This window comes from Rhododendron vialii, chromosome 3a (assembly GCF_030253575.1).
Source record: "Rhododendron vialii isolate Sample 1 chromosome 3a, ASM3025357v1".
Classification (NCBI taxonomy): domain Eukaryota; kingdom Viridiplantae; phylum Streptophyta; class Magnoliopsida; order Ericales; family Ericaceae; genus Rhododendron; species Rhododendron vialii.
In genome coordinates, this window is record NC_080559.1 from 2,936,205 (window position 1) to 2,958,830 (window position 22,626).

The following is a 22,626-nucleotide window of genomic DNA, read 5'->3' on the forward strand; positions in this document are numbered from 1 at the left end:
TCTTATGATTACAAGTTACATTTCGTAAAAAGCTTCATGTCACACCTAATCAAATCCACTGTACCAGATAAGTTCGGTGTAATCGATGGATATAATTGATTTGCTTCAATGAGTGGAACTCAAATTTGTTATAGATTATATTCCGAAGCACAAAAAAAAATAGAGAGGAACTCAAAGGTTTTTTGCCGGTGGCTAGTCTTGCATAGGGCTATAAACAAACCAAGCAGCTCGTGAGCTCGGCTGGGCTTGTTAACACTCAGCTCAGCTCGTTATTAAATAAGCTGAGCTCGAGTTTTCGGCTCGTTTAGTAAATAGGTCGACCGGAGCTCGGCTTGTTAACAGAGGCTCAGTTCAACTAAAGATGTTCTTTTAGTAAATGACTAAACTTGACTTGTTAAGGCTCGAGCCGAGCTTGAGCTCAACAATGCTCGGTTCGGCTCGGCTCATTTACCGCCCTAGACTCTTGCGGTGACTTTATTGTGAAAATGTAGCCAGTTGGACCCCCCAACGATCAATGATTACGATCATTTTCTGAGAGTTGAATATCTAGTCTATGAGTTGATTTTTAAGGAATACTCGATCCCTTGCTACAGTTCCAGCCCTCTACAAACCGAATTAATGGCTATTCTTCTGGCAATCAAATGGTCCTTGAACGCTACCTTGCAGATTGCAGGACCGAGTCCCATTTCAGGGACACTTTTTTGTTGTGCAACATTGGCCTGAATATTTCAAAATTAGATTTTTGCAGGATCAAAAATGTCGAGCGCAAGGAGGTGCACCGAGCCCATTGCTTAGCCAAGAACGCTCTGACGCATACCTCTACTGCAACAGCTACGGGGGGATATACCTTTTTGGGCCGTACGGGGATATAACTTTTTGGACCGGGACCTCGGCAGTGTTTCCCGTTTTTGCCTAGTTTTCTTTGTACATGGTGTGTTGATGTAGTTTGGTTGTTGTATTTCCTTGTAACCGATCTCTTATATTAATGCATTTCTTGCTTTTCCACTAAAAAAATAAGAATATCTAGTCTATGTTGAACGGTAATAACTCTTTATACTAATTCGCTAAAGGATGCCCACGTATCAAAACTATTTTTATTAGTGCTTGAGTGTAATAAGAATTTCTAATGCATTACGAGAGATGCTACATACACTACCATCCATCCACTACACCATCTACTACATTTTTTATGGGACTCACCCCGGGTCCCAAAAAAATACAGAAAAATGTCCATAAATTTTATAATAATATTTTATGGGGTCATGTAAAAAAATCAACTCCAACGAATATCGGTAAGTATTATTTATTGATTTGTAGGGACGAAACTGTTTAACTGCACAGTTTTACCCCTATGAATCAAGAAATAATACTTACCGATATTTGTTGGAGATGATTTTTTACAGGACCCCATAATATATTATTTTAAAATTTATGAATATTTTTCTATATTTTTTTGGAACCCGGGGTGAGCCCTACAAAACATGTAGTGAATGGTGTAGTGGTTGGATGTAGTGTACCTAGACTTATTGTAACAGAAAATGTTTTGACATTATTTCCTTCGGTGGATAGTCGCGAGCTGATTTACAGGAAGTCATGCGTGGTAGACTAGAAGGGTGAGGTCAGCCACTCTAATCATTTCTATGGGCATTATTTAGGGGATGCACGCAATGGGACCAATTATAAGTGTCGCTTCTTGTCGACACATTTAACCTCATCTCTTGTGAAATGGGACCATTCATTTTGGAATTGAATCAATTATAAGTGTCACTTCTTGCCGACACGTTTAATTGAGTGCAGCGGCCCTTTCCATAACAATGGCATAATTGGTCGCATTCCAGAATAAATGGTCCCATTCCATTTTACGCTGGAGACAGAAGAACCACAAAATAGAAAAAAGGAATAATAAATGTCTTTTCGTATCACCATTCACCACCATGCTGTCATAGTGCCAAGCCAATTAGCCCTACACTTTAATTTCCCCTCAGCCACTCAAAATTTATTACTCTTTGACTCTTTGTCATTACACATTCCAAACAGGAAAGTGACACTGCAAGACTGCAACTACACGAGTAGCGCCCATGCGCGGCCTTGTCGCTGCTAGAAAGATAGATAAAGATCTCGGTCATCGATTTGATGTGGTCTTTCACTTTTAATTTCGCATTCAAAATCGTAGTTTATCAAGGTGTAACTAAAAGTTTCTATATTTTAATCACGTGATAGAACCGTGATTAAAACCGTGACTAAAAAGGTAATAATCATGATTAAAAATGATAAAACCGTGACCTTTAACAATTTAACATCTCAGTTTTATTATACAATCGTGGTTGTTTAGAGAGAAATAATCTCAATTTTAAAAAAAACCGAGGCTAAAAGTGGTGTTTTCCTATGGAAAAAAAATTCCATAGGAGCAGTCCCCAAGATCAATGATCCATTTCCAACAAAAAATTGAGATCAATGATTAGTCAACGAAGACTCTTTATAATTCTAAAGGATGCCCATAATGTTAACACTATTTTTGTTAGTGTCAAAGATTGTACTAATTCATTAAAGACTTTAGTATTAACAAGAATAGTTTTGACATTATTTCTTTTGCTAGAGTTGTAAGCTAAGCTGCCTTATAAGAAGTAATGCGTGGTAGAAGGGTGAACTGCGGATACCATATACAAAAAAACAAATATACACAATTTGAATATTTAGTTTTGACAACCTTGCTTAAAGACACTTTGCCTAATGTTGTTTTCATGTTTAATTAAAAATTCTAAAAAAACCTGCATCATAACAAACAACGGATGTTACATCTCCATATTTTTATAATACAATTTGATCGTTTCCATACAGTTGCTGAAGCAGTCTTACAAACATGAATCCCATAAATTTATTTTAAGAAAGATAATCTTGCAATAAAATGTTAAAACTGTAGAGACCCGTGTTTAATTTTAATTTTTTTTTTATTGATGTTGGTATGTGGAATTATAATTAGATAATTTTGTGCGCAATGAATGTTATTTTGTATATGAAGATGTATGTTTGGTCATGTGGGCCCGAGTTCGTGAGCCATAGGACGAGAGTGTTGAGAGACCCGCGGTGGTTAATTTTTATGAGTAATTACTATTTATTTTTATAGCTCATGAGGTATTAGTGTAGCTACTTATTAAATTTTAGGACTTGAGAAAGTGCTTAAGGTAGTTGAGGGGGTGTAGTGTAATAACTACACTTAAAAGGATCAGAGAGAGAGACCGGCCGATTCTAATTTCTTCTTTTTCCTTTTTCCTGCGTCTTCTCCTCTGTCTCTTTTACCTCTCTCAAACCCTCATGGTTCAAATGCTAAATTGAAGGCCAAGGTTCGAGAATCTCGCAACAAGGCAAAAAGAAAACGTGATCTACGGACAAAGGGCTACGCATCTATCCGAACAATATCTCAATTGGTCAAATTTCGGGATTTCATCAATTTGGGGATTTCTCTCTTTGAGGTAGGATTTATGCTAAGTGATTAAATATGGGTGTGTATATGCCTTGGTGTGCACTTAATTTGAGCTTTGGTTAGAGTTAATCGATTAATAGAGTAAACCCTAGTTTATGTATTTGGTTATATTCACTGTACACGAGGTTAGGTCAGAGATTGGTAATGTTGTTCGTGGCTATGATCGAAATTATACTAGTTTTTGGTATTTTTGATCTTGATTGGTATGGGGTTTTCTTTTAAAGTGGAAATTCATGCATTTTAAGTGATACTAGGACAAGTGCTAGTTATGGACACGCACACCATGTGTTTGATGAAAAGATTGCAACTTAAATGGGCAATTTTTGTTTTGTAACGGGTGGATTATTTTTACCCAATGCAATTAGTAGGCTAAGGAGAGGGACTTGTTGATATATGATTTTGTATACTCGTTGCATATATGTGAGCTGTTTGGAATAATTTTTTGTGTTTGTGGAGAATATATCGGGTATATTTTATATTAGTTGAAGTTGACGGATTTGGGTGAGTATTCGAGGAATTTTAGTTGATTTGGGCTTTAAAGCCAAGTATTTGAGATATTTTAGAATATGATAGTTTTGGGATTTTGAGTTGGGTCACCGGGGAACTCGGGTCAATTGTGACGCCGTCGGTGAAAGTCCGTAAACCCGCGCGGGGTAGGTTGCTTCGTCCTTCGGGTTAGTAGACCGTAAAGTGCATGTGCTGGAGACGTCTAGCACGGTTGGTTGGTGATTGCATCACGGTTGGTTGGTGATTGCATCGGTGAGCAACTCATATAATATTATGTCTCGGTGTTGAGTAAATTTGATATTCGATTTGGTTGGCTATTCTATTATGAGCTTTGTTATTTTCCGTATCGACTTTTATGGGTAATTTCCTTTATTCGGGACTTGATTTGAGTTCGTGGTTTAATAGCATCCTTTTGAGTATTTGAAGGGAAGGGAAAATTGAAAACACTTAATATAATGCATAGATTATTTTATTGTGTTAGTTTGACTTTGAATTGGGATTTTTTTTAACTTCCTCGTAAATATTGAAGAAGAAAGAAGCAAGAAAACTTTTCAATACTTGTATATAAAAAGAGTATATTTTGTATATCAAGCTTTGCATGTTCATATCTTTTCATTTAGCATATTTCCTGCTCGAACTGTGGCTCATGTTGTTGCAACCCAAATTTTTCAGGTTTCAAGATGGATCCGAAGGCTTAAGAATCATGGGATATGTTCTAGTCTTTTATTTAAGTGCATAATATATAGGGTATTTTGAAGTTTATTTGTAAAAAAAAAGGCGGGTCGTGACAAAAACTATCCGGGTGGATTTGAAGTTAGTTGTCCAGAAATTAAATTATTAACAGCCACACACAACGAATGGACATCACTTATCTTCATCTGTGGCTTTAGAAAACCATTCACACCCAAACATTCCAAAACATACGTCTCCATGCACCCACTATACACCAAGTAGGAGGGTAGCGCCAACCGTCTGCTTGATTTTCTCGCCAAGTTTTCAACTTTTTGTCTTTCAAAGAGCATGGCCAGTACTAGTAGTGAAGCTCCTCGCTCGTCACCTCGTGAGACTCCGACCATCAACAATTCTGCCAAAACCAAATCCAACTTCTCCATACCATCGTATTTGGTAGCAAACTTCAAGGCCAAATTTTGTGTCTCAAAACCAAGACCGGTTGACAACAGCCACCACAATGCTGCTTGCAGCAGTGCAACTGCCAAACGAAATGACCACCACGGGGAAGAAGATCTTCCCCCTTCTTCTGACATGATCCCTAATGATCTCCTCCTCGTTGATCCAGCTTCCAACAGTGCAACCACCAAACCAAATGACCACCACCACCAGGGGGAAGATGTTCCCCCTTCTTCTGAATTAATGATCCCTAATGATCTCCTCCACGTTGATTCAGCCTTGAAGAATTACACGGACCATATGAATGTTCAAATCAACCTGGCCCGTGACAAGTTCAAGGAGCTACAACAAAACTCACGGAGCAGTGAAAGAGACTTTGAAGAACTCCGAAAGGCCATTGCTAAGCTCAAGTTGCAGATCCCTACGCAGGTGAATATCCTTTCAACCACCAGCAAAGACGATCACCACGGTGGAGCAGCTCTTTCCCCCTCTTCTAAACTGATGCATAATGATCTCCTCCTCGTGGATTCGGCCTTTGCAGAGACGAAGGAGTACATGGACCGTATGAGTGAGAAAATTAACCAGGCCCATGAGAAATTCAAGGACCTACAAATATTACGGAGTGGTCCTGAGAGAGAATTTGACGTTACACATAAAAAAAAGAAGAAAGAATTTGATGAACTACGAAAGGCCATCAAAAAGCTAAAAGTCCAGATCCCTTCGCATGTGAAAATCGGTTCTGCTGATTCCAACCGACATCGTAACCGGTGGCCTAATATAAACGAGGCCGACGATATTGGAATGACACAATTCTTCTACAAGGAGCCACTGGTTGCGCACACTAATGATTTCGATGGCCTATTGATGGCATTTTATGACCTCCCCTGGAGATTGCGTAGGTTTTTGTTATGTTTCCTCAAGTTCCCACCAGCGGCAACTATAAAGAGAACTACGATGATTTACCTGTGGATGAACTCCTTTAGCTATATGGGGGATACGAACGAGGATGAAGGCAATAAGATCTTTGATGAGCTTGTTGAGAAGGGCTTCATCCAGCCTATCTACCAAAAATGCTCCTTGGTGCCAGACAGTTGCAGAATGAGCCTTTCTGTTCGTTCTGCTTTATACGGAAAAGCTTTAAGTAATGAATTTACTTCAAATAATAATCTTGATTTGGATCCTAGATTAGCTTGGAATCTTCATTGGGGGCCTTATTGTTGTATCAACGTTGGTGAAGCCATTATTAATTGGGTGCCTGAAATACTTAAGAATGAAGGCTACATCGGAAGTCTTTATCTCGGAAGGTGGCAAAGCTCAACTACGCACCACATTGAGCTAGCAGACGCCAAAATTCTACTTGGACTGAAGAATCTATATAGCTTAAAGTTTCTTAGCCTTCAAGGAATTTCTATGATTACGGTGCTTCCCACATCCATTTTAGACCTCAACGATTTGACGATCTTAGATCTCCGAGCTTGTCATAATCTTGAGGCAATTCCTGACAATATCGGTTTGCTCAAGAGTCTGACACACTTGGACATGTCCGAGTGTTGCTTTATAGAACACATGCCCGAGAGTCTTGCTCAACTATCAAACCTTGAAGTCCTTAAGGGATTCTTGATTGGAGATTTCAACAAAAACAAACAATCGTGTACTCTTTCCGATTTGTCAAGACTGCCGAAGTTGAGAAAACTTAACATTTATGTAAGTGTGAAAGACTTTCGCAGACTCTGGGACTTTGATGATTTAAAAAATTTTGAAGTCCTGCAAAAGTTGACAATATCATGGGGAGGATGCTCTTTACAAGGTGAAAGCCGCAGACAAAGTCAAGGAAAGGCAAGCATGGCACGACTCAGTCAGAGCCCATTGACACTTCCTCCCAAATTGCAGAAACTAGACCTTCAGTGTTTCCCTTCAGAGGGTCTAATCGATTGCTTGAGGCCTGCCGGAATAAAGGGACTAAAGAAACTTTACATTAGAGGAGGGCAACTATATAATCTAGGCCAATCAAGGAAACACCAAGGGGAGCACTGGAACGTGGAGATATTGCGTTTGAAGTACTTGAGCAAATTAGGGATAGATTGGAGCGAATTGAGGATATTATTTCCCAAACTAATATACTTGCAGCAAGTAGAATGCCCCAAGCTTACTAACTTTCCGTGTGATGAGAGTGGTGTGTGGATGGACAAGAATGCCATATATATTCAGGAGCAGCTGCAGAAATATTCCAGAACCAGTGACATCGGCTCAAGTTCTATGGACTATGGTGGAATCCGGTCCAACCTCTGATCAGGATGATTGTAAAATTTGTTCAATAGATGAGTAATAGCTTTTAGGTAGTTAGGTTTAGTGTAAGCTAAGTGCTTAGCTAAGAGATAAGAACAGTTGTTTAGGGAGAGTTGGAACCTTGGCTGTAACTTACTCAAGTGAAGCCTCCCCAAGCATGGTAGGTTCTCCCATGGCTGCTATATCTTGTATTTCTTAATTTCTTGTTCTTCCTCTCTGCAACTTGTATTATTTCCCAAATAAACAATTGATAACTAGAAATCAAGCATGACGAGTATTTCACTGAGGTTGCTTTATGGAAGGATATTCAAGACTCTGGTTATTTAGGTGGAGCAGAAGAACGTCGATCTTGCTGTCGAGCAAGGCTGCTTGGACTATCAATCTATACTGACAAGTTTATTGCAATTTTTCCCTTATTCATTCTCATGATTATGCAATGTAATTGACGTCTTGGGTATGCATCTCTGATTGATTGCTGTATTTCCATTGAGTAGCTCACTTTTGTTTAATCTTCTGGGTAGCCAAGTAGCAGGAATTTGGGAGATTCAATGTTGTGAGATTACGTCCGGAATGAACCACATAGGATATGGATAGATTTCAGTTTAGGGTGATTAGTCGTAGCTATTTTGTGGCAATGGCCTACCGTATTTATTCACTGTGTTCATTTATTTCAAGTTCAGATCACAATGTCTATTCTATGGTTCAACAAAAATAGTTGGATAAGCCCATTTATTTATGTACTTTCTGGATATTTTATCAGAGTAGATGATAGCACAAGTTTTAGTGTAACTGTGCAGGATTTGTGACGTGGGTCGACCTCTGTGATCATGGAGGAAACTTGTGACTAATGGTGTATAGTTATTGTCTCCCTTTGAATAAAATGGCATTGGCTAATCTTGGTTGCATGTCTTGGATGGCTAAGTACACATTGCTGGGCTCGTTTCCTATCCGCTAAAGTTTTTGGGATTCGATGCTCTAACATGGTATGAGAGAGAGAATGTGAGACAGCTTGATATACATTCTTGGGCCTATGTCCTAACACCTCATCCTTTCGGGCAATTAATGCCCTAACAGCATGCTCATCTACATTATTCATATCTGTTACGAAATCTTAGTCTCCAATACATTCTAGCAGTAAAAGCTTCGAAACTTCTATACTATATGGTTGAATGCATACCTACTTTGTAGTTTTTGCTCTCTGGGGAGATACTGAGATTCAAACTTTAGGAAAATGCAAGGATTCAAACCTTTTTTTTATACCTATCTTCCAGGATTCGAATGTCAGTTTTGAATCCCATAGTTTGTCTTCTTTACAATATAAATGTCACGGATCATGTCTCGGCCTGGTCGGCCAAGCCGTCAAGGAGCAAAAAGAAACAAAAATCAGTTACTGTCTTGCTTTCGATTGGAAAAAAAAGGGTTACTTTCTTGCTTGGAGAAGGTAACTGGAGTCCGTGATCTGCAAATTTAGACCAGGTCCTTCAGGGATCCTCATAATTATCAATATTTCGCTCGTGTTTATGTGGACCTAATTCTGTATGATCAGCAACTCCCTGGACTAAGCAGGAAGAGGGCTGAATTAGCTAGAGGAATTTTATTGTCTATCCCTTCCATTTTGACGTGGTGATAGGATATACATTTTAATATTTTATATTTTGATTGTAGATTATAAATTGGATTCTCTTTGTGGAATCCTCTGTTGTATGGAAATGAATCGAAATGCATTAAAATTCTCTTTTCTGCCGCTTCGAATTTTAACATCTACATAAGTGTGAAAGACTTTCGCAAACTGTGGGATTTTGATGATTTTAAAAAATTTATTTGCCTGCAAAAGTTGACAATATCATGGGGAGGATGCTCTTTTGGAGAAGAGTTTGGAGAAGAAAGAAGAATACTATCAGCACTATTCACACAAGGCCCTCTAATACTTCCTCCCATTTTGCAGAAACTAGACTTTCAGTGTTTCCCTGAGGCAAGTCTAACCAATTGGTTGAGGCCTGCCGAGAGACTAAAGAAACTCTATATCAGAGGAGGGCTATTATGTGATCTAGACCAAATTCAGAAACGTCAAGGGGAGTGGTGGAACGTGGAGATATTGCGTTTGAAGTACTTGAGCAAATTAAAGATAGATTGGAGCGAACTGAGGATATTATTTCCCAAGTTAATTTACTTGCAACAAGAAGAATGCCCCAAGTTAAGTAACTCCCCGTGTGATGAGAGGGGCGTGTGGATGAACATGGAGGCCATTGATTCGCACATGCAGTAGCAGACATACCTCAAAACCAGCGGCACGCCCACGTGATACCCTTCCACCACTCACAGCTTGCCAACAAAGCTTCATATCATAATTTTTTACTTTGTATAGGTTTCCTATTCACCAAATTTTATAATCTATACACGTAAAGGCATGCTAGGATTAGATGTTTTTTACACACTAATGATAACTAGGTTATTTATCAATTTAGTTTGTCAACAAGAATGAGCACAACCGTACCTTGCCAACCTTGTGTCTGTTTTGGGTCTTTTGGTGGTATAGGATTGTCGAGGTTTTGTAGGTGCCAATATAGCTGGAATGTGCTTTCCCCGTTCATAACTCTGTCAACATAATTAGGATGTTAAATTTGTCGATTTCTCCCAACCCCTTCTCTGTTGTTGCAGTGGCCCTTCCATGGAACTTCTCGTTCTACGTGGCAACTGGCAAGCCAAGTGCTCAACTCCACATCCAAATACTGCTACCAGCCTACCATTCTTGAATAAATGGACATCGTTTTTCTTTTTTTCTTTTTTTTGGGTGCTTATAAATGGACATCGTTTATCTTTGAGCTTAGAAAACCATTCACATCCAAATTCCAAAACATACATCACCACCACCAAAGGAATAGGGTTGCCCCTAAACCTCTGCTTGATTTTCTGATCAAATTTTCAACTCTAGTCTTTCAAAGACCATGGCCAGCAGTGAAGCCCCTCCTCATCATCTAGAGGGACTCCAACCATCAACAGTTCAACAAAAACCAAATCCAAAATGATCCGTAATGATCTCCTCCTCGTGGATTCGGCCTTTGCAGAGGCGGAGAAGTACATGGACCACATGAATGTGAAAATCAACCAGGCCCATGAGAAATTTGAGGAGCTACAAACATTAGGCGGTAGTCAGGGAGACTTTGACGAACTTCGAAAGGACGTCATGAAGCTGAAGTTGCAGATCCCTTCGCATGTGAAAATCCGTTCTTCCAATTCCAATCCCCATCGTAAGCGGTGGCCTAATATAAACGAGGCCGAGGATGGAATGACGCACTTCTTCTACAAGGAGCCACAGGTTTTGCACAATGATTACCTCGGTGGCCAATTCAAAGCTTCCTTTGAGCTCTCCGAGCCATTGCTTTTTTGTTTGTTATGTTTCTTCGCATTCCCACCGGAGGCAACTATAAAGAAAAGGACGATGATTTATCTGTGGATAGGGCAGGGACTTATTTTGTGGCATCTACGGAGTAGAGGCTTGTATCAAAGAGATTTTGATGGGATTATTCCGCACATAATAGAAGAGGATGTTGGCAATGAGATCTTTGATGCGCTTATTGCAAAGGGCTTCATTGAGCCTGTCTATCAAAATTGCCTCTTGGTGCCAGACACTTGCAGGATGAGCCATTCTGTTCGTGCTTCTTTTTACAAAGAAGCTAAATTTAGAAGATTTACTTCAAATGATTCTCTTGATCTGGATCCTGGATTCGTTTGTAGTGGTCTAAAAGTGCGCCCATGTCTGATCAATGTTGGTGAGGCCATTATTAATTGCAGGCCTGAAATATTTGAGAATATGAAATTTATTCGAAGTCTTTATCTCGGAAGGTGGCAGAGCTCAGCTACGCACCATATTGAACTAGCTGACACCAAAATCCTCCATGGACTGAAGAATCTGTGTTGGTTAGAATTTCTTTGCCTTCGAGGAATTTCTATGATTATGGAGCTTCCAACAGTCATTTTAGAGCTCAAGCTTTTGAAGATCTTAGATCTACGAGCTTGTCATCATCTCGAGGCGATTCCTAACAATATTGGTTTGCTCAATAGTTTGACACATTTGGACATGTCCGAGTGTTACTTTTTAGAACACATGCCCAAGAGTCTTGCTCAACTATCAAACCTCCAAGTCCTTCAGGGATTCTTGATCGGAGATTTCAACAACAACAAACAATCTTGTACCCTGCGCGATTTGTCAAGACTACTGAAGTTGAGAAAACTTAACATCTACATAAAAGTGAAAGAGTTTCTCAGACTGCAGGGCTTGGAGTATTTAGAAAAGTTTGAAGACGTGCAAAAGTTGACTATATCATGGGGAGGATGCTCTTTACAAGCTCAAGCTGAAAACGTAGCCGAAGCATTTCATTTTGCTACACTTCCTCCCAAACTGCAGAAACTAGATCTTCAATGTTTTCCTATGATGAGTCTACGCAATTGGCTAATGCCCGGCAAACTCAAGGAACTAAAGAAACTCTATATTAGAGGAGGGAAACTATGTGATCTAGGCCAATTTCAGAAACGTCAAGGGGAGCAGTGGACTGTGGAGATATTGCGTTTGAAGTACTTGAGCAAATTAAAGATAGATTGGAGTGAACTGAGGATATTATTTCCCAAGTTAATTTACTTGCACCAAGAAGAATGCCCCAAGTTAACTAACTCCCCGTGTGATGAGAGGGGCGTGTGGATGAACATGGAGGTGATTGATTCGAACATGCAGTTGCGGAAATACCTCGAAACCAGCGGCATGGTCAGCTCAAGTTCTATGTCAGGCTCTGATCCAACCTTAGGTCAGGATGATTCTAACATTTGTCCAGTAGTTGAGAGACAACTAAGTTAGTTAGGTTTAGTGGAAGCTTATGTGCTTCGCTAAGATATAAGATCAGTTAAAGGAGAGTTAAGTATTGGCTGTAACTCCTAAGTTGGGCCTCCCCAAGCAAGGTAGGTTCTCCCATGGCTTCTTTATCCTGTATTTTTGTTTCTTGTTCTTCCTCTCTATTACTTATAGATTACTTTCGCAAAGGAACTATTGCTATCTAGAATATGTACTCATATTATAGTTTTGTTGAGCTTTTTGGTAGCTTGTTGTGAGAATGAAATATAGAATTGCTTCCTCTTCTATTTTCCTTCTTTGTTGAGCGATGACTGATCAATAAGTTTTGGTCAATACCCCTTCTGTTCGTTGTGGAAAAATGCTGAAATTATGTAGTACCGTTGAAGATTTGCTAGCAAGAAGTTACGAATCGAGATCAGGACCTTATTTTTAGGGCATGGAGTGCCTGTTGGACCTTATTTGAATTGGATCAGGTTCACAACTAGGATTCTCCCATAATTTGACTTGAATCCGGCAAACAGCTGAAATATTGTAGCCAATAGGCCTTTGGTCCAACGGCATCAAAGAGTACACTTAAGTGCTAGGAGAATAGAGGTTATGAGTTCAACTCGATCCTCCTCCAAATTTCGTAAGTGTTGATCTAACTGTTTTAACAATACTGATTTTACTGATAAAAAAGATAAACAATTGAAATATTTTAGGTATGTGAATTGATGGATCCAAAATGGCCTTAGAGTGCCTATTATACACAAATTTCAAATTTCATTTGTGTGCTTTTGTAACTTTATTGGACCCACTTTGGTAATTAAAATCGTTCGAACTTTAGACCTCTTTGAGATAAACAATTCACGCTAATAGTCACGTTGATCCGATTCACGTCACTCCTAATCAAATCCACTGTGTCAGATGTGCACAAGATGGATATGATGGATTTGCTTTAACGAGTGGAACTCAATTACTTTTGTCGGTGGTTTGCCTTTGGTGATTTTACTGGGGGCATTTCCAAGTTGGACCCCACCAATGCTCGGTGACTTTATTCGGATAATGATTCTGAACATTTTAACTTAAAGAAATCAATGCTCGGTGACTTTATTGGGATAATGATTCTGAACATTTTATTTTTGGGCAAATTGAGTAGGAGAACGTATTATAAGGATTAGGGTTATAATAAGGGCATAAATATTTTTCCGTAAAATCTAAAGGACATTCTGTCCAGAATTTACAAAAACCCCTCCTAAAGTTGACTGATGTTGACCAAGGTTGACCGGCATTGAAAGTGCTTAAAATCCTAGGATACTCTATGAAAGTGCCTAAAACTCTAAGGTATCCTATAATAGAAAAGTGCACTCTAAAATCCTAGAATACTCCATGAAAGTGCAATAAGATCGAAAAACACGAAAAAAGATATATCTTGTGTTAACCAAACAAGAGCCTTGTCTCATTTAAGACAACTAGTTTAACGCTCGTGCTTCTCACGTTTATGCGTACTCATTGATTTAATTGGTAGTCGGGAAGTTAATACACATATGTTATTTTTGTCCATACCACCAATTGTATACTTTTCGAATACGTTCAGCGGTTCAATTTCAACAGCCATCATTCAAATATCATAAGATGACGAAACCGTGATGTACTCGAATTTTTTGTAGTTATGCTTTGAACGATTAAAATGATACCAAAATCAAATCTTTCCAAAAGGAAAAAGGTGAAGAGGGAGACTACTTTGATTAACCTTCATCTAGGGCTTGAATGGAGCGAAAACAACCACTATATTATGTCCACCAAAGCCAAATGAATTGGAGATACCTGCACGAAATAGGCAAATTTGGTTAGTGAATGTTGAAATATTATAATTTTGGAATATGAGGAATTTGGATAACAAAATCACGCCTCTCCTTTAAAGATAGCAACAACCGTAAGAATAGTGCCGCGCGTGATGATCACATTGTACAGTTCAATCGGCTCGCTAAGTATCGAAATTGAGTGAAATCCGAAAAGAGTACAAAACTGCTGAATGAAATCCGAAGAACCGACTTTGACTTTCTCGCTCCCGATCGTTTGCTTAGCAACAGTCATAAGAACAATGCCATGATGATCACATAGAACAGTTCAATCGGCTCACTAAGTACAAAAATTGAGTGAAATCAGTAAAGAGAGTACAAATCTGCTGAGTGAAATTCAGAAAATCGACTTCGACACTCTCCCTCTCGATCGTTCCCAAGCAAAAGGCCATCGTTCCAAAACAAAAGACGAAATACCAAAACTAACCCTAGCTCCACACATGCAAGGACAAAACAGGAACGAAAACTTCGGAGGCCAATAACGTAAATTCAAGTCATGACTTGGCTTACCATTGTTGGTTCTTTTATTACAAGTGTATAGATTTAAATGAAAAAAGATATTTTTTGTGTTAGCCAAACAAAGTCCTTGTCTCATTAATGGCAATTTTGTCTTTTCACGGATTCTAAATTCTAAAATATTTTTATTAATAGACTCTATACATCACAGAAACTTAAGCTGGACTAAAGCTCCTATAGCGGTGTTTCATTTGGACTTTAGACTAATATGCTGTTTATTTTTTTGAGAGTTGAATGTCAAGTTTTTGCTTAAGCGTGACTCTTTATAATTCGCTGAAGGATGTTATTTAAGTGGAGCACGAAAATCAATTTCTTATCTTTAATTATAGAAATAGAGACATTAATAAAAAGGAAATTGATTTTCGCGCTCTACTTTTGTACGCAGGCTTACATTTTATACATGAAGTTATTAGTAACTCCACGTTAGAAGTGGAGCGCCAAATTCAGCATCCTTAAAGATATTCACCAATCGTATGGATACCGACCCAAGGGGTGCAGATGATCCGAACCGTTCAATAATTTTAAAAAATAAAACCGAGTGGGCCTTATGATAAATCAGCTCAATCTGATATGTTTAGATGCTTGATCCGATTTGTTTAGGCCTACACTTTGTATCTTTATGAGATGATTTGTTTCGTGAGAGAAGGAAAGTGGCAAAATCAATTCCCAAACAAAATCATTGTTGTCATCCAGGTGGCATAAAGACACTGGATAATGAGAATACTACAATATACAGTAAGAATTTTCAGATCTTCTTTTGGGTATACTCACCTCTGCTCTGAGCTTTAGAAAACCATCCAAAACACTTTCTTCTCCCAAGAAGTGAGAGGGTTGCGCCTTAACCATCTGCTTGATTTTCTCGTCATATTTTCTCCCCTCTCTTCCAAAGCATGGCCAGTACTAGCAGTAAAGACCCTCCTCCCTCATCACCTTCTGAAACTCCAACCGTCAACATTTCTACCAAAGCCAAATCCAAGTCCTGCTCAATACGAAATTTGGTAGCCAATTTCAAGGCCAAGTTTTTTGTCTCCAAACCCAAACCGCTTGACTACAACCACCACAACGCAGCTTCCAGCAGTACTGCAACCACCATCAAAAATGACTACGACAGTGGAGCTCTTTCCCTCTCTTCTAAAATGATCCGTAATCATCTCCTCCTCGTGGATTCGGCCTTTGGAGAGGCGAAGAAGTACATGGACCACGGTGGAGCTCTTTTCCTCTCTTCTAACATGATCCGTAATAATCTCCTCCTCGTGGATTCGGCAGCCTTTGCAGAGGCGAAGAAGTACATGGACCACCTGAATGTTAAAATCAACAAAGCCCACGAGAAATTTGAGGAGCTCCAAACATTGGGCGGCAGTCTGAGAGACTTTGACGAACTCCAGAAGGAGGTCGCGAAGATGAGGTTGCAGATCTCTTCGCACGTGAAAATCCGTCATGCCAATTCCAACCCACATCGTAAGCGGTGGCCTAATATAAACGAGGCCGAGGACAGGATGTCGCACTTCTTCTACAAGGAGCCAGAGGATACGCACACCGGAGATTTTGATGGCCTATTAGAAGCTTTCCATGTCCTCTTCCTGCGATGGCGGCATTGTTTGTTATGTTTCTTCAAGTTCCCACCCGCGGCAATTATAAAGAGAACCACGATGATTTACCTGTGGGCAGGCCTAGGATATACCTCGGTTCTCATTGAGGATGATCGGTATGATAGCAATATGATATTTGATGAGCTTGTTGAGCAGCGCTCAGAGCCGGCTTATAGCCAAGGCGAAGGAAGCGGGCGCTTCTGGCCCCCGAAAAAAATTAAAAACGAGGGCCCCTAAATTTTTAGGATTCTTATATATATATATATATATGTATGTATGTATGTATGTATGTATATATTGTCAAAAAAATTACACTAGCCTCCTTTACACAAAATAGGCCCAATTAAAATTTAAGAGCCACAAAATAGGCCCAAATTGTGGACTATACCGATTACAGTTGCATCGGGGAAAGAAGCTTTTCAAAGTTGAAATTGATCAAAAATTATCTTCGGTCAACCATGCCTCAAGAAAAATTAAATGGATTGACTATGTTGTCTATCGAGAAGGAATTGGAGAAGAAGCTTGACTATGGAGACTTAATCAAGGCGTTTACAGCAAAAAGTGCGAGAAAAATAATTTTCAAATGATAGATTTTGAGGTATGATAAATTTTTTGTATTGGTTTTTTTTTTTTTTATGACTCTTTGTAGACCACTTTTATATGAAAAGTATAGAGTGGCCTCATTCAAGAGGTTCGCTTCCAGCCTCCAAAACTTATGAGCCGGCCCTGGCAGCGCTTCATCCAACCTATCCACCAAAATTGCTCCTTGGTGCCAGAGAGTTACAGAATGAGCATTTCTGTTCGTTCTGCTTTATACGAAGCAGCTAAAGCTAGGGGATTTACTTTAAACCATAATCGTGATTTGGATCTTGAAAATGATACGGGCCTTCGATTGGGGCATACATGTCTAGTCAACGTTGGTGAAGCCATTATTAGCTGGGAGCCTAAAATATTTGATAATATCAAGCATATCAGATGTTTTTATCTCGGAAGGTGGCAGAGCTCAGCTACGCACCACATTGAACTAGCAGACGCCAAAATTCTCCATGGACTGAAGGATCTAAAGAGCTTAACGTTTCTTAGCCTTCGAGGAATTTCGATGATCACGGAGCTCCCCGCATCCATTTTAGAGCTCAAGAATTTGGCGATCTTAGATCTCCAAGCATGTCATAATCTTGAGGCAATTCCTGAGGATATCAGTTTGCTCCGGCGGTTGACACAGTTGGACATGTCCGAGTGTTACTTTCTAGAACACATGCCCAAGAGTCTTGCTCAACTAACAAACCTCGAAGTCCTTAAGGGATTCATCATTGGAGATTTCAAGAACAACAAACAATCATGCACTCTGCAAGATTTGTCAATCCTTCTGAAGTTGAGAAAACTTAGTATCTACGTAAGTGTGAAAGACTTTAGCAGACTGTGGGATTTTGATGATTTAAAAAATTTTGAACACCTGCTAAAGTTGACAATATCATGGGGAGGATGCTCTTTACATGGTGAAAGAAGCAAACAAAGTCAAGAAGAAGCACGCATGGAACTATTCAGACCACCGGTCTCTTTGACACTTCCTCCCATTTTGCAAAAACTAGACCTTCGGTGTTTCCCTACGGCAAATCTAACCAATTAGTTGAGGCCTGCCAAAATGAACAGAGTACTAAAGAAACTCTATATTAGAGGAGGGCTACTATGTGATCTAGGCCAAATTCAGAAAGGTCAAGGGAAGTGGCTAAATGTGGAGATATTGCGTTTGAAGTACTTGAGCAAATTAGAGATAGATTGGAGCGAACTGAGGATATTATTTCCCAGGTTAATTTACTTGCACCAAGAAGAATGCCTCAAGTTAACTAACTTCCCGTGTGATGAGAGGGGCGTGTGGGTGAACATGGAGGCCGTTGATTCGCACTTGCAGTTGCAGAAGTACCTCAAAACCAGCGGCAGGATCAGCTCAAGTTCTATGTCGGGATCTGATCCAACCTTAAGCTCAGGATGCCCCAAGTTAAGAGAGAGTTAGGTATTGGCTGTAACTTACTCCTAAGTGGAGCCTCCCCAAGCAAGGTAGGTTCTCCCATGGCTTTTTTTATCCTGTTTTTTTTTCCCTGTTCTTCATCTCTATAACTTAGATTATTTCGCAAAAGAACTATTGCTACCTAGAATATGTACTCATTTTAGTTAATTCTCTTATTCAGTTCAATGAGTGATATTTCCTCTTGTTAAATTAATTTTATATAACTAGTATGGATATTGCTCAAGGGTTATTTGTCTAAGTCTTCGCGGTAATCAGTGTAAGATTGCATTTGAGAAAGCTTTAAGTATTTTCTTTTGTAGTGTTTTCTTTTTTTTAGAAACAGTGCATGAGAGGTTGTGGTAAGTATTGAAATGAGTTAGAGATGATCAATTGAAGATGTTAAAGTGGAAGTCTTTTGCGCTAAAGCATTCAGTTAGGGGAATGACTTTGGTATCCCCAGTCATTTTGAGGACACCGTAACTTTTGGCATAACAAAATCATTATGAGCATAATCAAAACTCATTACAAGCATAACAGAACCATAACAAGGTATAACCAAAACCATAGCAAGGTGCCTTAGTTAGGTTTGGTTACGCCTTGGTTGGTTTTTTGGATATTTCTTGATTATGTCTTATTTGAGTTCTGTTATGCTTATAATGGATTTAGTTATACTCATAATGATAAAATTATGCCAAAAATTACAGTATCTCCAAAATGACTGAGGACACCATAGCATCATCCTTCAGTGAGATTATATATGCACAAACAAACTCACTAATTAATTCAATTACAATGTATGGACAAACAAACTCGCACTCATCACAGTGTATGGCCAATAGGCCCGTCGACAAGAACTGAAACCAAAAGTTAGGTGTACTTTTCGACTTCTGTCAAAAGACTTAAACAAGACAGAAATAATCGCACTCATCACAGTGTAAGGTAAATAGTCCTTTCGTTGAGGCTCATGGACGGAATAATCGTCCGTCGCCTCCCTCTTTATATATACTAGCAATAGGTTTAAAATTAGCCAAAATAGGTTTGTAATTTTCTTCTTGCTGTTCATTTGTGTCCATCAATATATTTGCGTAATCAGGCTAAGGTAGGATTCGTCTAAATGCAAAGTTCATTCATTTGCAAGAGCTCGTTTTCAAGAAAAAAATAAAACCAATAACCAAAATAAATCCTTTTTGTCATTATGCTATATCAAAAACAATATGTACTCGCCGATAAAAAAAAAATGATATGTACTCAGCAAAATGTGATAAATACTGTAAATTCTTAACATAACACATCAATCAACCAACAGCAAAAGAATATATTGCATGTGAAGTCTCCAAACTATATTCTCTTCTTTTTTTTCCGTTAATCCTAACCTAATTTATCCTAAGGAATTTGGGGAAAGGGAGGGGTGCTTACAGGACACGAAACACCGCGTGCCACGGTGTCGTTATTATTAGTGAATTCTCAAACTAAAACCTGGTGATAAAGAAATTAACGTAGCCGCTAAAACACAACTAAATACTGATAAATGGACACAGATACAACATAAAAACAACCCTTATTCAAATCGTACTCAATCATGTTTTTGAAAGAAATTTCACACCAAAGAAAATCAGCAGTTCTATAGAGGGGGGAAATTGAAAACTTTTAAATAGATTTGGAATATACAGAATACATCGTGTCAATTTCAGTGAAAACTGACATGGGGCAAGTGGGAAGAAGACTCAAGGTCTGAGTCATGGTTTAGGGCCATTGAAATTTCAACTTTGGTGTGCCGTGCTTAGAGGAATACAAAGTCATGCTCAGAACATCACCGCATCAATTGAGAAATTTTATACATTCTCCCGAGTAAGAGTGTTGCGCCTTAACCATCTGCTTGATTTTCTCGTACGTCAAATTTTCCAACTCTCTCTCTCTCTCAAAGAGCATGGCCAGTACTAGCAGTGAAGCCCCTCCTCCCTCGTCACCCTGTGAAACTCCAACCATCAACAATTCTACCAAAGCCAAATCCAAGTCCTGCCCAATACGAAATTTGGTAGCCAATTTCAAGGCCAAGTTTTTTGTCTCCAAACCCAAACCGCTTGAGAACCACCACCACCACCACAATGCAGCAGCTTCCACCAGTACTGCAACCACCAACAAAAACGACAACCACGGTGGAGCTCTTTCCCTCTCTTCTGAAACGATCCGTAATCTCTCCTCCTCGTGGATTCGGCCTTTGAAGGGGCGAATAAGTACATGGACCACGGTGGAGCTCTTTTCCTCTCTTCTAACATGATCCGTAATAATCTCCTCCTCGCCGATTCGGCGGCCTTTGCAGAGGCGAAGAAGTACATGGAGCACCTGAATGTCAAAATCAACACGGCCCACGAGAAATTTGAGGAGCTACAAACATTGGGCGGCAGTCTAAGAGACTTTGACAAACTCCGGAAGGACGTCGCGAAGCTGAGGTTGCAGATCTCTTCGCATGTGAAAATCCGTCCAGCCGATTCCAACCCACATCGTAAGCGGTGGCCTAATATAAATGAGGCCGAAGATGGAATCTCGCACTGCTTCTACGAGAAGCCAGAGGATACGCACACTGGTGATTTTGATGGCCTATTGGAAGCTTTCCATGAGCTCTCCTGGCCATGCAAGCATTTTTTGTTATGTTTCTTCAAGTTCCCGCCAGCGGCAGTTATAAAGAGAACGACGATATTTTACCTGTGGATAGGCATAGGTTTCTGGATTTCCACTTATGAGCGTTGGAATGTGTTCTTTGATGAGCTTGTTGAGAAGGGCTTCATCCAACCTATCTAGCAAAATTGCTCCTTGGCACCAGACAGTTGCAGAATGAGCATTTCTGTTCGTTCTGCTTTATACGAAGCAGCTAAAGCTGGTGGATTTACTTCAAATGATAATCTTGATTTGGATCTTGAAAATGATCGGGGTCATGAATTGGGGCACACATGTCTGATCAACGTTGGTGAAGCCATTATTAACTGGGAGTCCGAAATATTTGATAATATCGAGAATATCAGAATTCTTTATCTTGGAAGGTGGCAGAGCTCGGCTATGCACCACATTGAACTAGCAGACGCCGAAATTCTCCATGGACTGAAGGATCTGAAGAGCTTAACGTTTCTTAGCCTTCGAGGAATTTCGATGATCACAGAGCTCCCCGCATCCATTTTAGAGCTCAAGAATTTGGAGATCTTAGATCTCCGAGCATGTCATAATCTTGAGGCGATTCCTGACAATATCGGTTTGCTCAAGAATCTGATGCACTTGGACATGTCCGAGTGTTACTTTTTAGAACACATGCCCGAGAGTCTTGCTCAACTATCAAGACTCGAAGTCCTCAAGGGATTCTTGATTGGAGATTTCAACAATAACAACAAACAATCGTGTACTCTTCACAATTTGTCAAGACTGCAGAAGTTGAGAAAACTTAACATCTACGCAAGTGTGAAAGACTTTCGCAAACTGTGGGACCTTGATAATTTACAAAATTTTAAAGGCTTGCAAAAGTTGACAATATCATGGAGAGGATGCTCTTTACTAGGTGAAAGCCGCATACTAAGTCAAGAAGAAGCAAGCATGGAACTACTCAGACGAGGCCTTGTGATACTTCCTCCAAGATTGCAGAAACTAGAGCTAGCTTCAGTGTTTCCCTACAAAGTGTCTAACTGATTGGTTGTGGCCTTCTAAAATACAGGGACTAAAGAAACTCTACATTAGTAGAGGGCAACTATGCGATCTAGGCCAATCACAGATACACCAAAGGGAGCAGCGGGTCGTGGAGATGTTGCGTTTGAAGTGGAACGTGAAGATATTGCGTTTGAAGTACTTGAGCAAATTAAAGATAGATTGGAGCGAATTGAGGAGAGTATTTCCAAAGTTAATTTACTTGCACCAAGAAGAATGCCCCAAGTTAACTACCTTCCCGTGTGATGAGAGGGGCGTGTGGATGAACATGGAGGCCCGGCGTGCTGAGTGGGGCTCATGTCCTCTTAGCCCAGTAGATGAGGAACAGGTTAGCCCTCCGCAAGGAAGGTGGCTAGGTTCTCCCCTGGCTTCTTTATCCTGGACTGGTATTTGTTTTCTTGTTCTTCCTCTCTCTAATCTTAGATTACTTCGCAAATAAACTATTGCTACGTACCTAAAATATGTACTCATTTTGGTTTTTTATCCCATAAAATGAGCGGTATTTCCTCTTGTTAAATTAACTCTATATAACTAGTATATATGGATATTGCTCAAGGGTAATTATTGAAATGAGTTAGAGATGAATTGAAGATGTTAAAGTGGAATTCTTTTGCGCTATAGCAATATTCAGAGTGATTGATTATGCACAAACAAACTCACTAGAATCTCTCAACCTCACACTGAATTCACACACCATATGCAAACTACATACAGATTTATACTACTACAAGCCTAATTTTACA

The 22,626-nt window shown here is 39.5% G+C and overlaps 5 protein-coding genes across 5 annotated transcripts; all 5 read left to right on the forward strand.

The window, feature by feature from the left end:
* The first annotated feature begins 3,079 nt into the window (after positions 1 to 3,079).
* On the forward strand, positions 3,080 to 7,688 carry LOC131319037 (disease resistance RPP13-like protein 4). The gene is made up of 2 exons (XM_058349138.1): positions 3,080 to 3,470; positions 4,661 to 7,688. The coding sequence occupies exon 2, from the start codon at positions 5,009 to 5,011 to the stop codon at positions 7,403 to 7,405; it is 2,397 nt and encodes a 798-aa protein (XP_058205121.1). The 5' UTR covers positions 3,080 to 3,470; positions 4,661 to 5,008; the 3' UTR covers positions 7,406 to 7,688.
* A 1,047-nt stretch (positions 7,689 to 8,735) lies between these two features.
* LOC131319387 (disease resistance RPP13-like protein 4) lies at positions 8,736 to 9,668 on the forward strand. Its single transcript, XM_058349615.1, has 3 exons — positions 8,736 to 8,843; positions 8,949 to 9,025; positions 9,173 to 9,668. The coding sequence occupies exons 1-3, from the start codon at positions 8,736 to 8,738 to the stop codon at positions 9,666 to 9,668; spliced, it is 681 nt and encodes a 226-aa protein (XP_058205598.1).
* A 756-nt stretch (positions 9,669 to 10,424) lies between these two features.
* LOC131319388 (disease resistance RPP13-like protein 4) lies at positions 10,425 to 12,251 on the forward strand. The gene has a single exon (XM_058349616.1). It carries the CDS (start codon positions 10,425 to 10,427, stop codon positions 12,249 to 12,251), a length of 1,827 nt encoding a protein of 608 aa, XP_058205599.1.
* Positions 12,252 to 15,492: 3,241 nt separating this feature from the next.
* On the forward strand, positions 15,493 to 17,818 carry LOC131319390 (uncharacterized). Its single transcript, XM_058349617.1, has 2 exons — positions 15,493 to 16,372; positions 16,968 to 17,818. The coding sequence occupies exons 1-2, from the start codon at positions 15,493 to 15,495 to the stop codon at positions 17,816 to 17,818; spliced, it is 1,731 nt and encodes a 576-aa protein (XP_058205600.1).
* Positions 17,819 to 21,028: 3,210 nt separating this feature from the next.
* Positions 21,029 to 22,519, forward strand: LOC131319391 (disease resistance RPP13-like protein 4). Its single transcript, XM_058349618.1, has 3 exons — positions 21,029 to 21,841; positions 21,894 to 22,211; positions 22,505 to 22,519. Exons 1-3 carry the CDS (start codon positions 21,029 to 21,031, stop codon positions 22,517 to 22,519), a joined length of 1,146 nt encoding a protein of 381 aa, XP_058205601.1.
* Positions 22,520 to 22,626: the final 107 nt, after the last annotated feature.